General features: G+C 42.5%; 2 protein-coding genes across 2 annotated transcripts; one reads left to right on the top strand and one right to left on the bottom strand.

The window, feature by feature from the left end:
• Nucleotides 1–207: 207 nt before the first annotated feature.
• LOC132999715 (opioid growth factor receptor-like) lies at nt 208–4168 on the bottom strand. The gene is made up of 9 exons (XM_061069461.1): nt 3651–4168; nt 2763–2798; nt 2254–2316; nt 2074–2112; nt 1592–1646; nt 1349–1427; nt 1198–1264; nt 967–1115; nt 208–873 (listed from the first exon to the last, which is right to left on the bottom strand). The coding sequence occupies exons 1-9, from the start codon at nt 4125–4127 to the stop codon at nt 528–530; spliced, it is 1311 nt and encodes a 436-aa protein (XP_060925444.1). The 5' UTR covers nt 4128–4168; the 3' UTR covers nt 208–527.
• Nucleotides 4169–9919: 5751 nt separating this feature from the next.
• Nucleotides 9920–13030, top strand: LOC132999581 (potassium channel subfamily K member 15-like). Its single transcript, XM_061069278.1, has 3 exons — nt 9920–10202; nt 12060–12631; nt 12776–13030. Exons 1-3 carry the CDS (start codon nt 9920–9922, stop codon nt 13028–13030), a joined length of 1110 nt encoding a protein of 369 aa, XP_060925261.1.
• The last annotated feature ends 23 nt before the right edge of the window (nt 13031–13053 follow it).

The following is a 13053-nucleotide window of genomic DNA, read 5'->3' as shown; positions in this document are numbered from 1 at the left end:
GGAAAGGCACCACAACTCAAGCAAATAATTTCCAGTAGTGTCTTCCTCTTTGGTTCCAGGATGATCATGCCTTAAATTAAATAGCACCAGAACAGGACTGGTGTTTGGCGCTTCAGGCCATATTCTGTGCTCGAATGTTTTCCAAATATAATCAGATGAATATGCTTAACACTTTCCTTTGAGATGAATAAAGGTGAATGAGGAATATGTGATCATATAAGGTATTTATTAACAGAAAACAGGATGTGATCATACTGAATGAACACCATAGCAGATTTTTGGTGTAAAACTTACATCCCCTTCAGAACTATACACATTCTTTTGTAAAAGTGAAAGAGGAAGATTGAAAAATTAAGAAAATATATATACAAATGTATTAACATACATCTGTTGCTGTGAAGTTAAATATATAGAAACAGTCATAACTCATCAGCATGTCCAGTGACAGGTTTCAACATTGTTATCAGATGTATTCAACCTAATTTACGTCGTCTTTGGCCTCAGGTACATTGTCTTCATTCGGATTCTCAGACCCATGTTAACATTTTAACAGCATTTTCACCTTCCACTCCTTCCTGTGACTCGGACGCTGACCGCTCTGACCACATCATCTGTATTTTCCGTGGGCACCACACAAACTCATCTTTACGGTCATAATTGAAGTAGGCGAACTCGAGGAGACTCCTGCGCTGCTTCTTGTCGAGCACGGCAAACACAAAGTAGTTGAGGACACTGTCTTTGACGTCTGGAAGTTCTCCGTTGACGAGTGTCTCATTCAGGAAGAAGTGGACCAGGGGGGCTTGGTAATGGGGGAACCCCAAGATTCCCAGGCACTTCAGGATGCGGGTGATGCGCAGGTTGTTGTGAGTGCGTCTGTCGATGACAAACAGGCAAATGAAGGGTCACTTAGATTTACATTCATATAACTAAACATTTCTTCTTATTATCGTCTAAGCTGTATTTTACCTGTTCAGGTTGCAGAATCTGTCTTTCCAGTTTGAGGCTCTCCTGACTTCCCCTGTGATCCTATCACACAACTCGATGCCATAGAAGTCCAACATGAGCTCATATGACTTAAGCAGATTTTCCTTCGCAGTGTCATTTCTGAGAAAAGCCTACAGAGAAGGTAGAACTGCTGTGAGAACTTTGGAGACACATTCTTTACAAATGTCAACGTGGTAACTTTTAGCAGCTGACCTCAATTTCTTCTCTTGTCAGTATACTGGCATCATGGTTCATGCCTGGTTCCATCAGTGGGAACAACCTTAGACATAAAAACTTTATTATGAACTTCATAAACAAGAGCTATAAACGTTACATCACCTCTTTGGTGTATAGAGTAACTTACCATTGAATGAAAGTGTGTACATACTCCAGATTTTTGTAGTTTCCAAACCATTCAGTATGGAAATCGTGTATGTAGATACCTCATGAATGGAAATGCAGAAGTAAAGTGATTTCGATTTATATACACTGTATTTCAAGATAGTCTCACAGATAATGATTCAAATTAATAACTGACAAAAAAACCTACTCATTTGATGCAGACTTAAAAAGAAATCACAATATATAATGTAAGTTAAAGGCTTACCATCAGGTAAAGAGGGCTGGTTTCCAAGGTAGAACTCCAGATTAGGATTGTAATCCTGCTCAACAAAAGAGATTGGAAATGAATACTGCAGCTGAACAGAAATATTTTTATTTTGTTTCAAACTAGAACACCAAGGCCCAACAGTCTCCTTACATTCAATAAAGCTGCAACTAATGTCACACACTCCTAAATATCAGTTCCCTTGATATGCCCTAATCATTTTCATCAAGATCAATAAATTATTACCTTAGAAAAATGTAAAACCCGTTCTCACAATATTAAAGAAAGTAAAAAACCCAACCTGGATGCGCCCCCTGATCTGTATCCACACCAAAATTTTGAGGGTCCTTTCCTGAGCCATATTGCATCTTCCACCAAGTTTTGTGGTCATTTGTTCAATTGTTTTTGTGTTATCTTACTTACAAGGAATCAAACACACCAACCAACAAACCAACGTACAGGTGTGTGTGAGGTGTACTCACAGACGCAATGTTCTGGTTCCAATGTTGTCTTCTCTTAGACTGTGAGGAAATATAAAGGAAAAATCATGGGCATAACGTAATTAAATGTGTATGAGACGTGTGTTTGTGTGTGTGTGTGTGTGTGTGTGTGTGTGTGTGTGTGTGTGTGTATATGTGTATGTGTGTGTGTGTAAAACCTACAGGGTAGTCGTGCCTGTAGTTTTGCATGTCTCTCGCAGCATTTTCAAATCTGTTAAATTTGTACTGGTACATGGAAAATAAGTGAAAGTCAGTTTATATTTACAACATTAATGGATTATAGAAATAGTAATAATATTCAGAAACATTGACAATACACTTGACACAACAGAACAGATGGTGAGAACTGAAACTGGCCAGGTTAAAATGAACATCCTGCCCAGGGTTCATTTTGTTGGCTCAATGCTACCTAACAGTCATCCTGAGTAACTTGTCATATTTGGGCTTTAAAAAAAAGTGCTATTAGCTGGTCTTACAGCAGTTTACATATCTGGACATTATAAACTCAGAGTTTGCTTGAGTCCTTGAAGCAAAGGAATCAGATATAAAGGCTTGGTACTCACTCTCAATAAACCTCAAAAAACGTTCACAATGTTATTCTATTAGTATATTTATTTCATATAATAAATGAAAACATTTGATCCCAAAAAACATGTAAGAGGTGTACTCACAGAGGACATGCCCTGGTTCCGATGTTGCAGCCTGATCTGAGGAAACATAAAAGAAAATTGTGGGAATAACATACAATTAAATGTGTATGAAACCTGTGTGTGTGTGTTCCTGCACTTATTTCTTAGTGAGAACCATTTTAAGTATAGACACTACAGAGTGAGGACATTTAGTTTGGATGGTCAGGGCGAGACAAATCTAACAGCTACATACAGGAAGATTTTGCTTCCGAAACAAGACATTCACATATATAATGAAATGGAATAATAAATATGTTTAAAAAATAATTCTAGGTAAAATTGGTTCAATTTCCACTATGGCATTCTTGCTCTCATTCAATATTATTCAAACATCCGTAAGAGGTGACAAAGAGGTTTTACCTCACTCTCTTTCAATTCGACCTCCACTGTCTGTGTGTCAATTTTCAGAAGATTTTACTGTAGGATTATTTTGGAAATTAAAAGGAAAATCAGCTCAGTTATCAAACATTAAATACAATAATAAAACGATCCTTAAGAGCTGACGAATCATTTTCTTATCTCTCTCAAATAAGCTACATTTTTATTATGACACTCAGGTCGCTCTCTCTTTTTAAATATAATTTAATTCTCTCAAACTTTATACAGTCAAATTTTCTTGAACTTGACACACCGACAGTGGAGGTCACTGTGAACCAGAGTGAGGTGAAACTTCTGTGTCCCCTCTTCAGGAAGTTGAAATAACATCCAACAGGAACAAGTTGGGCGAAACTTTATTTTCGGCCTTGTTTCCGCTACACGCGCCGGTACCGTAACGCCACGACAAGACGCGCACCAGGTTGACTCGACCAGACGCGCTGATGTTTATGAGTTCAAACAAACAAACAAACAAGTGACCTGAGGTGAACTCACAGACGCTGCTGGTCTCTCCTCAGTCTGCTCTGTTTCCCAGGTGGAATCATAACCACAGCAAAACTCATCCGTGTTGTCAGATCTGTACTGCTCCCTGTCACACTCTTCATCCTCCTGCTTCTCTTCCTCCTGCTCCGGGTCTTCCACAGGGACCCTGACCCTGGCCTCACGTTTACCCCCTGACCCCCGTCTCACCTCGGGTCTCCCTGGCCGACCTGCCTCCCACAGGTCTTCCTGTTGGTCGGGCAGCTGCGGCCCGTCTCCGCCGCTGCACTCCCCGGTCCAGCCTGTCAGTGACCGCAGGTACCTGGTGATAGGAGCGAACAGCCTGCGGATGGCCAGGGTCCGGCGCCACAGCCAGGCCACCGCCGAACATAGTCTGTCCCGAAGCGGCCAGGACATGGTGACACGAGCTTTCCTCCTGGAGCGACCGGAACCGCGCCTCGGGCCTGAAGCTGAAGTTCGTTTCACTTTCATTTTGAACTCTGGGGACAGAAAGTTTGATATCAGCTGATGTTGACGCCCAATGAGAGGTTCAGGTTCATGGTTTGAGTAGAAAACATGAAGCTGTTCGCAGCTAGTGAGGTTAAAGTGACACAAACAGAAACAGAACCACCTCCCTCATGCTTTAACATGTGAAAGGATATATTGGATTATTTATTATTTTACTAGTTTTATTAGGTTTTAGTCTCAGGTCACAGAAACTGCTCAGAGTCCTAATACAGACCCACTATCAACTTTAACATGTTAAATCTCACAAGTGTAGCCTTTATATCAGGGGTGTCCAAACTACGGCCCACGGGCCAACTGCAGCCGGCCATCAATTTTGAATTGGCCCGCATCTAAAAATAAAAACAAATAAAAAAATACTAACAATTTTTGAAACCAACAATTTAGTAGTAAATGGCACTTACATATAGCACTTTGTAGTTTTGCCTTATTTTTTGAAGAAATTGTACTTTCTTGATTCTTGTTCTGGGTTTGTACCCTCAGGGTTGATGCACTTATTGTAAGTCGCTTTGGATTACAGCGTCAGCTAAATGAAATGTAATGTAATGTAATGGACTATGGCCCACTGTATTGCACTTCTCAGTTTATGCCCTAGGTGGTGCCAAACTCACCCCTGACCTGCCAGCTGTCCCTCAGAATCTAGAATCCCTTTGAGTTGAGCGCATACCTCGGTCCCCCTAAGTTTAATCAAGCTGCGCCGAATTTCAAACACTCGAAGATATCAGTTCTCTAAATGTGCCGGATTTCTTTCATCACTATCCCTTAATTGTTTACCCGGGAAATCAGTGAAGATGCTGTGAATTACAAAAAAAGGTCCTGGATCCACAACCTGATCCGAATCCACCCCAAAATGTACACATGTTGAAACCTACTACCTACTACCTAGTTTTTGTGGAAATCTGTTTATTTGTTTTCTCGTGATCTTGCTTACAAACAAACAAACAAACAAAAAGACTGGGTTGAGAACATAGCCTCCATGGTGGAGATAATTTAGAGAGGGAAATACCAACCTTCCAAATGTTCAAATCCAGTGTTTTTATTATTCTGATTGAGTTGTTGTCTCCATGACACCATCACCTCTGGGTATAGACAATATAATGTGAATTTATCCAGCCAGATTTGAGTCCATTCAAAGTCTGGACACTGTCTCTAATTGTCTCTTCTGCAGTTTTACAACAGTCTTTTGAGTTTTCTACTATTTAAGTGCTTGTCTTTATTTAAAAAAGAACCAAAACATTGGAGGATCATACATCATCATTCCGGGATTATTAATTATGAAACCATCAAAATAAAAGCACACCATAGCTAGAATTAAAGTACAGTTATATTCGTAATTTAGTGATGATCTGACTCATGTTTAGCTGTTTTTTGAATGTTAAATGAATTTCTTCCCCTGAGTTGTATCATCACTTCAGATGTTGTTTGAGTTGAGCCACCTGTACAGTCACAGGATGAAATCAAATTAGATTTTATATTTGAGAAACCACTGATCCACACAACTTTAGTCACAGTCGTCTTCACACCAAAACCACTCCCTGAAGGTGAGGTAGAATTAAAACACGCTCAAGCTTGTTTCCCTCAGTGACACCAAAAAGATAATTGTGTGGAAATGTGTTGTTTTCAAAAAGAGAGATTTTTTATTTTTATGACTAAAACACATTAAGTCTCTTTATCATACAATCATCATAAAGACTCTTTACCTCCACTGCCGTTGCATGCTGTTATCAGTTTAAAGATACCATCATGTTTGTGGTGGATTTCCTCTCCTCATTTTTTAAAGCGGGCCGCCCTTGGACAGATGAGAGTCTGGACTCCTGCCGGTGGACATCCTGACCTTAATGTCTTCCTGTGGAAGATAAAGGGAATGTATGAATGTTCCCACCGAGCAAGGAGAGATGAGATGAGTACATCCGATAACCCAGCATCATAACTTCATGGGTAGAGAGCTGTTAAGCCACAGGGCCCTTATTAAAAAAGAAACTTGTCCTTCGCAGCGATTGCTCAGTTTACTGCTGAATTGATGCGTCTAGGAACGACTAATATATTATTTTATTCATTATATCTTCCCGACACACACATTTTAAATCTGCATAAAGTATTGATTGTGAATAATAATAAGGTAAGCGCTGTGTGCTTTTATTGAGCCGGCCCTGGTCAGGCTATTATCTCTCAGGGGCTCTTTCAAAAGGAGATAATTGCTCCGACTGCCAGTGGAGAAAATCAAGACTTGTCTGCATGCTACACTGTTAACACATGCTCAGCAATAGATCCATTTGTGCTTACTACAGCGGGATAAGGTCCTGCAATGTCTCTGGGAGATAAAAACACAGCATGGAGATAGCCATATGTTCTGCAGGGGAGTGGGGGCAATAAACGTGGATTTTAATGACAGATCTCTGGCTTTTATGGCCTGGTTTAGTGCATGAATAGGTCCCGCAAATTGGAAAGAGATGGGAGTTTCATGCAGGGTATGAAACTGAAATAAGTTGCAGGGTAGAGCTCCAATAGTCGGGGCCATCTTCTGGTTGCTCCGCTGTGAACCCAATTAGCATGACAGTGAGCAAAAGCCTCGGTGAAGTCAGGCTCCTGAGCAGCCGAACCAACACATCCCCACAAATCATCTGTCCCCTCACTCTCTCAGTCCCTGTGTCTGACTTAGTTAATGACGACAATTCGGCGGATCACTCAGCGACTAAGTGTGCTTGATAAAGGTCAGTGCTGCCACCAGCTAACGCTTCATCGCTCAGAGTAATACTTTAGCCGAGCATACTCCACACATGAACGCTTCACAGGGCAAAATAATCAAGAGAGTAGCGTCTCGAAAGGCCAGCTGTTTCTGCTGCTGTGGGGCACAGACACAACACACACACACACACACACACACACACACACACACACACACACACACACACACACTTAAAAACTGGGGGGATGTTTAGTGTTACTGAGAACTAACTTTTATTTATTGCTTTTTTATTGACTCACATCACTCATTTTTGTTTAGATATACAGTTGATCGGATTAATCAACAACCCAATAACTTACAGAATAGTGAGCATGAAGACCCTAAATTATTATAATTGTATTAAGTTATATACCCTAAGTGGCAACCCACCATGATGAGCTGCTGGTTTGAAGCCTCCGGTTTGGCCTTTTCCCCAGCACCATCTTGGTTTTATTGAAACCAGAAGTAACTATATTTAGAGGAGCTGAGGAGCTGCACCTGCGACCTGCACCCATTGGACAATAGTAGCTGTGAGTCACATGATATTTGAGTCTTAATGGGACCAAACTTAACAAAATGAACATGGTGTTGTGTAAATTGAAGTAGCCTCGAGACAATAACAGTGTCAAAATATTTACTGCCGTCATAAATCAAATGAGAAGTAGAAATAATTTGTCATGGAACTCTTTTTTTTTTTCTTTAATTAGCAGGTTAATGCTGTTTTTTAAAGTGTGGATAAAGCCGCTGTAAAAGGTGATTATCTCATTTCCCGTTAGCGGACTTAGCCTCGTTTCTATAATTGCTGATTTGAGGACCTGGCAGAGTCAACCAGCCTGGGAGTGAATGCTGATTTATCTATTCCCATTGCAGACAAAGGCTAGATGTTAGTGGGTTTCTTAGACTGGTGGAAAAGGGGCTGTTGACCTCTGACTTCTTTTTGTAACCAGTTGAGAACCATCTGCTGGTCATTCGAGAGAATACAGGTTGCAGGAACATCCACATTGGCTTCACTTTCTGGACTGCAGTCTACATCCATTTTTATATACAGTCTATAAATATACACATGTTTGCCTCTGTATCGATCATCTAAAAATGTCATATACAATAATGTATGGGTCAGCGTCACCAAACTACTTTTACTTTACGTTAATATCTTAAAACGCCCATATTGTGTAAAATAAATTTTCTGGGCTTTTACTCTCCTTAATTACTTGAAGGGGTCCATAGGGACCCTAAGAGTATGAAAACAGTCACACCTCAGACTTTTTCACTCAGTCCGTTCTAATAAATAAGTTATCGAAACGTCTTGTTTCGTACTTCCTCCCCCGTATGAGTCATATGGGCTACCACCTGGAATGCGACACCAAGCAGACCTGTTGCTGAGCTAGCAGCTTGTTAGCTACCACAGGCTAACCACAACAAACAACACTGAAGAAACATTGCAGCGTGGAGGAATGCACATTACTCCTAAAGAACGATACTGTTCAAAACCAGTGGTTACGCTTTTTTTCTTCTGACGTGCCATGTCGCTGTGCTCAGTACGGAGTAACCTAGACGTTACTCGGGAGTGAAACTCCGTACTGGAACTCGGGACGTTTCTCCTATATTGGCCGACTGTCCTGCTAAAACTTGAACAAACAGGAGGACGGTGTAACTTACCTTTCAGAAACATCCTGTTTAACCGACTGTAGCGGTATCAGAACATAATGTGACTTTCAGTTGTGTTTACAGCCAGAGATCGTCAAATGCACCTCAATGAGAACGGGGAAAGGCCTGGTCGTGTGTCACTCAGCCAATCTGAGGAGGGGCTCAGGAGGCAGGTGAAAAACCGCCTGTTCTGTCTGCAGCTCCAGAGAGGTAAAAGAGAGGACATGGAAATACACATTGCAGCAGTTTTTTCCACTTTAAACCACTGATGTATCATCTTAGGGATACCAATACCTCAAATTACATCCCAGACAGCTGTAAAATATGGGGCCTTTAACTCCACTACTAACTTATATGTTTGCTTAAGTTGACTTTTTACTTCTGACATAGTACTTTTACCGAAGTAAAGGATCTGAATACGTCCTCCAACACTTCAGACCCACGACGTCTCCATAGGACATTGAAAAGTCACTTCTCAGAGCCAGATGAAGTTGAATGTTGCAAGTTGCGTAGTGGACCATATTGGGCATCTATACAACTTGCGATGTCACAAAAGGATCTTGTATCTGACCGAAGATGAGCTCAGAGAAATGTTGCACCATCAGCAGATGAATGTGCAACCCTAATTCAGACAAACATCATTCTGCACATCGACGGTCCAACAAGATTCAAGATTCAAAATTTTTATTATCAAATGCACAACAATAACATTAAGCAGTCGCTGGCAATGAAATGCTTGAGTCACAGGCTCTCTTCTAGCAATGCTCAAGTAATTACAACCAAAAAATAAATAAAATAGAAATAGTATAAAATAGAATAAAATAGAATATCAAAAAATTTAAAATAGAAAATAAAATGTATATATCTAAAAATATATATATACAGCTCAAGATAAAAATAGAACAACAATAGTTCAATTGTGTGCAATAGTGCAAATATGCAAATATGCCACGGTGCTGGTTTGGTGGAGTTATTGCAGTTCATAGGAGTTTAAAAGTCTTATGGCCTGGGGGACAAGCACCTTTTGTGTGGAGATGGACTTTGATGGATCGTCCTCTGTGGACATCACATGGGAGGAGGCACCGGCTGAGGCCATGGACTACAAAACATCCTGTGGGAAGTCAAGGTGCTGCCAGCAGGTGAGCTCAGGTAAAGTGTGGAGAGGCGCTGGGTCTGATCAAACTCTAATAGCAACAGACTACAGTTTCAACAGCCAGCCTATTTAGTACTGTGACCCTATCGCAGGCCACATGGGCCCCAACACCTCAGCTCTCTTGAGATGACTGAAGGATGCTCCTGCCTGTGTCCTTTGCGTGTGTCTGAGCAGCCCCCCCCCCCTACCCCCCTCCCTGCGCCTCCTCTCCGTGCGCACTGTGGAGCCGAGAGGATGAAGACGCACAGCATCAGGACCCTCTCTCTCATCCTCTCCATGGTGGTCTACCTGCTGGTGGGAGCCGCGGTGTTCAGCGCGCTGGAGGCTGATCGAGAGGGGGACAGGAGGCAGGTCCTGGAGCAGAGGCTGGGCGAGCTGAGGAGGAAGTACGGCTTCACCGAGCCGGACTTCAGGCGGATGGAGAGGGTGGTGCTGCTGGCCGAGCCGCACCGAGCCGGCCGGCAGTGGAGGTTCACCGGCTCCTTCTACTTCGCCGTCACGGTCATCACCACGATAGGCAAGTACAGCAACAGACAGCAATATGTGTCTTCCGTGCGTGTTTGTGCGCCCCTGGTTGGAGGGGCCACAAGTTTGTGTGTGTGTTGAAGTTTGTGTTGGACATGATTTGCCACCGAACAGCAGTTTATGCACGTTAAACAACCCTCCTGCATTAAAGGGACAGTCCACCAAACTGATTTTGTTTTCATTGAGACACATTAAAACACGAAGAAGTTTTGAAGAATGGCTGTAAAAAGTTTGTCTTCTTCACAGAAACAACAAAGTCTGAGCTCAGTTTGGTTTCACACAAACATTGACTCCAGTGAGATGTTGCACAGTATAAACAGGAAGAACACACTTCGTTAAGTTTGCTGAAATATGGCAAAATATACTTCCTCATTAACAAGTTGATAAAACTTGTGAACTGCCTCATATCACATTGTGGCTTCCTCTGATTTTGACAGAATGCTGTTAAATATAGATGAAGCACTGTTTTGTGTTACAGTGCAGAGCTGCAGGACGACTTCAACATTTCTGTGACTCTTCAGATGTTTAGTGAAAACACTAGATTCAAATGGACCACAGTCCCTACATGTCCTCCACAGAAGAGGAAACTTGTCCTTTATTTCAACTTCATAGTGGCAAATATCTGACACTGAGGAGTTTTATTCCTTTATCACTTTAGATTTTCATACTTAGGTTTTGCAGAATGCAGAATCTGCCTGTGATTACAATTTGTGGACATCAAAAACTTCAGCAACTGAAATCCCCCCCCTCAAAATTAATTAGATTGGAACTGTCAACAACCGTTTAAAACAAATTCAATGAAACATGTGTACAGTCACCTTTTTCTTGCAATTTATTGTTGAAATTATGTACAAGGAGCATAAGTGATACGATAGAATCAGGAGAGGCCAGTTCGCCAGTGAAAGTAAAATGAAGGCTGAAGGAAATATTTATGTTTCCCCTTTTTCCTCCAGAAGTTCATGGTCAGTTATTAAACAGTCTCTACATCCGTGGTTCACCCACATGGTGTTCTCACTTATTTATCTGATTCGATCTTGGCTGAGAACTGTGTGTACAGACTCTGCATGACTGATATCTGCTGCACTCTTCTTTGGTTTGTTCTCTCAAGGATGAATCTCGTAACCACACATTAGAAATGGATTGTGGATGAAACAAGCGTACGAGCAGGTATTCGTAGGGTGGACGTGAAATGAGAGCGTAACTTCAGGCTGGTCGAGGTCACACTGTATTCCTACAATTTGCTGACCTCAATCACTACTGTCTCACGTCAGAGGTTTGCTCAGCCAGATGAAGTGTCAACAGCCTGTAACATGAAGAGGCTGCACTGTGATTATGTTACAGCTGAGTAGTGTAATGTACATGATAATGCAGATACCTTTTCATGTCTGTAGGTATCGATTGGTTTCCTTTTAAAATGCACCAAAGTAATTTAACAGCAGAGGAAAATGATACAGAAATGTACATGTATGACGTTTCCTCACTAGCTGGTTGTTATCTTTAGCCTGAGACAGTATTGTGGTTTAACTGGAACCTTTTTCTCTAAAGATGAATTAAATAGCTCTATAGAGCTGCAGAGTTTTGTAATTATAATTAGAGATTTTGTATCAATGAGCTGGTTCACATTGCACCCGCATGAATCACATGATAGATTTATCACATCTAACCATATAAAAAGCTAAAATACCCATCATATAGTCAGCTAACTATAAAACTCATCATTTAATTGACACTTTAAAGGCTTGAGCATCTGCGTGGGCCTGCACTGGATAGAGAGCATCTTAGCCTTGAATAAACCATTCATATATCCAGTGTACTTGACTGTGACCTGCAATATACTGTGACTTTGTAGGTTACGGCCACGTTGCTCCTCAAACTGATGCTGGCAAGGCCTTCTGTATGTTTTATGCAGTCTTGGGCATTCCCCTGACGCTGGTCATGTTCCAGAGCCTGGGCGAGAGGATCAACACGTTCGTCCGCTACCTCCTGCGAAGAGCCAAGCAGGCTCTGGGCCTGCGGAAGGTGGAGGTGTCCATGGGGAACATGGTGCTGGTGGGCCTGCTGTCTTGCATGAGCACTCTGTGTATCGGAGCCGTGGCCTTCTCCCATTTCGAGGACTGGACCTTCTTCAATGCCTATTACTACTGCTTCATCACGCTCACCACCATCGGCTTTGGGGATTTCGTGGCCTTGCAGAGGAGAGACGCGCTGCAGAAGCGACCCCCGTATGTGGCTTTTAGCTTTACGTACATTTTGGTTGGGCTGACGGTGATTGGAGCTTTTCTCAACCTGGTTGTCCTGAGGTTCCTCACTGTGAGCTCAGATGAGCCTGATGTGAGGCCTGACACAGGGGGAGAGGAGCAGGCACCACAGCCCAAAGACGTACAGGAGGACAGGGAGGTGTCGGACTCTGAAGGAGAAACTGCTGAAGGAAGATACAAGGACAGGAGAGACGGACATAGCAGCCGCTGCAACCTCAGCCTGCCCATGGAGGGGGGCACCAGCTGTACCAACCTCCTCCCTTCTCCTGCAGAGGATCATGGACTTGTTACACCTGAACAGAGACAGGACTCAGAGCTCCCTGAACCCAGCAGACTCAGATACTTGTTCTCCTGCGTCTGCTGTGACATTCACGACCGCCCCCCTCCATCTCACTGCGACCAGGAGCAAGGCCACAGCAACCCTGTGTTCTACGACTCCATCTCCTACAGGGTGGACCGGGCCTCGTGCAGCTCCTGCACCCTGTCTGCACAGGCCTCCCCGTGCAGCGTAAGACTCTGCCTGGGCAGGAACAATCTTCACACCAGGAGGAAGTCATTCTGACTCTGTGAGCTCTTAGATGAATT

Source organism: Limanda limanda, chromosome 4 (assembly GCF_963576545.1).
Source record: "Limanda limanda chromosome 4, fLimLim1.1, whole genome shotgun sequence".
NCBI classification, from domain to species: Eukaryota; Metazoa; Chordata; class Actinopteri; order Pleuronectiformes; family Pleuronectidae; genus Limanda; species Limanda limanda.
This window is presented reverse-complemented; position numbering and strand designations above follow the sequence as displayed.

Excerpts from the sequence above, each read along its gene's own strand:
- LOC132999715 (XM_061069461.1), bottom strand. The coding sequence starts at position 4,127 with ATGAAAGTGAAACGAACTTCAGCTTCAGGCCCGAGGCGCGGTTCCGGT. Across the intron at positions 1,265-1,348 it reads GTACACACTTTCATTCAATG|GTTGTTCCCACTGATGGAAC; the intron begins GTAAGTTACTCT and ends TTTATGTCTAAG. Across the intron at positions 874-966 it reads AGATTCTGCAACCTGAACAG|ACGCACTCACAACAACCTGC; the intron begins GTAAAATACAGC and ends TGTCATCGACAG.
- LOC132999581 (XM_061069278.1), top strand. The coding sequence starts at position 9,920 with ATGAAGACGCACAGCATCAGGACCCTCTCTCTCATCCTCTCCATGGTG. Across the intron at positions 10,203-12,059 it reads CACGGTCATCACCACGATAG|GTTACGGCCACGTTGCTCCT; the intron begins GCAAGTACAGCA and ends GTGACTTTGTAG. Across the intron at positions 12,632-12,775 it reads CGGACTCTGAAGGAGAAACT|GACTCAGAGCTCCCTGAACC; the intron begins GCTGAAGGAAGA and ends GAACAGAGACAG.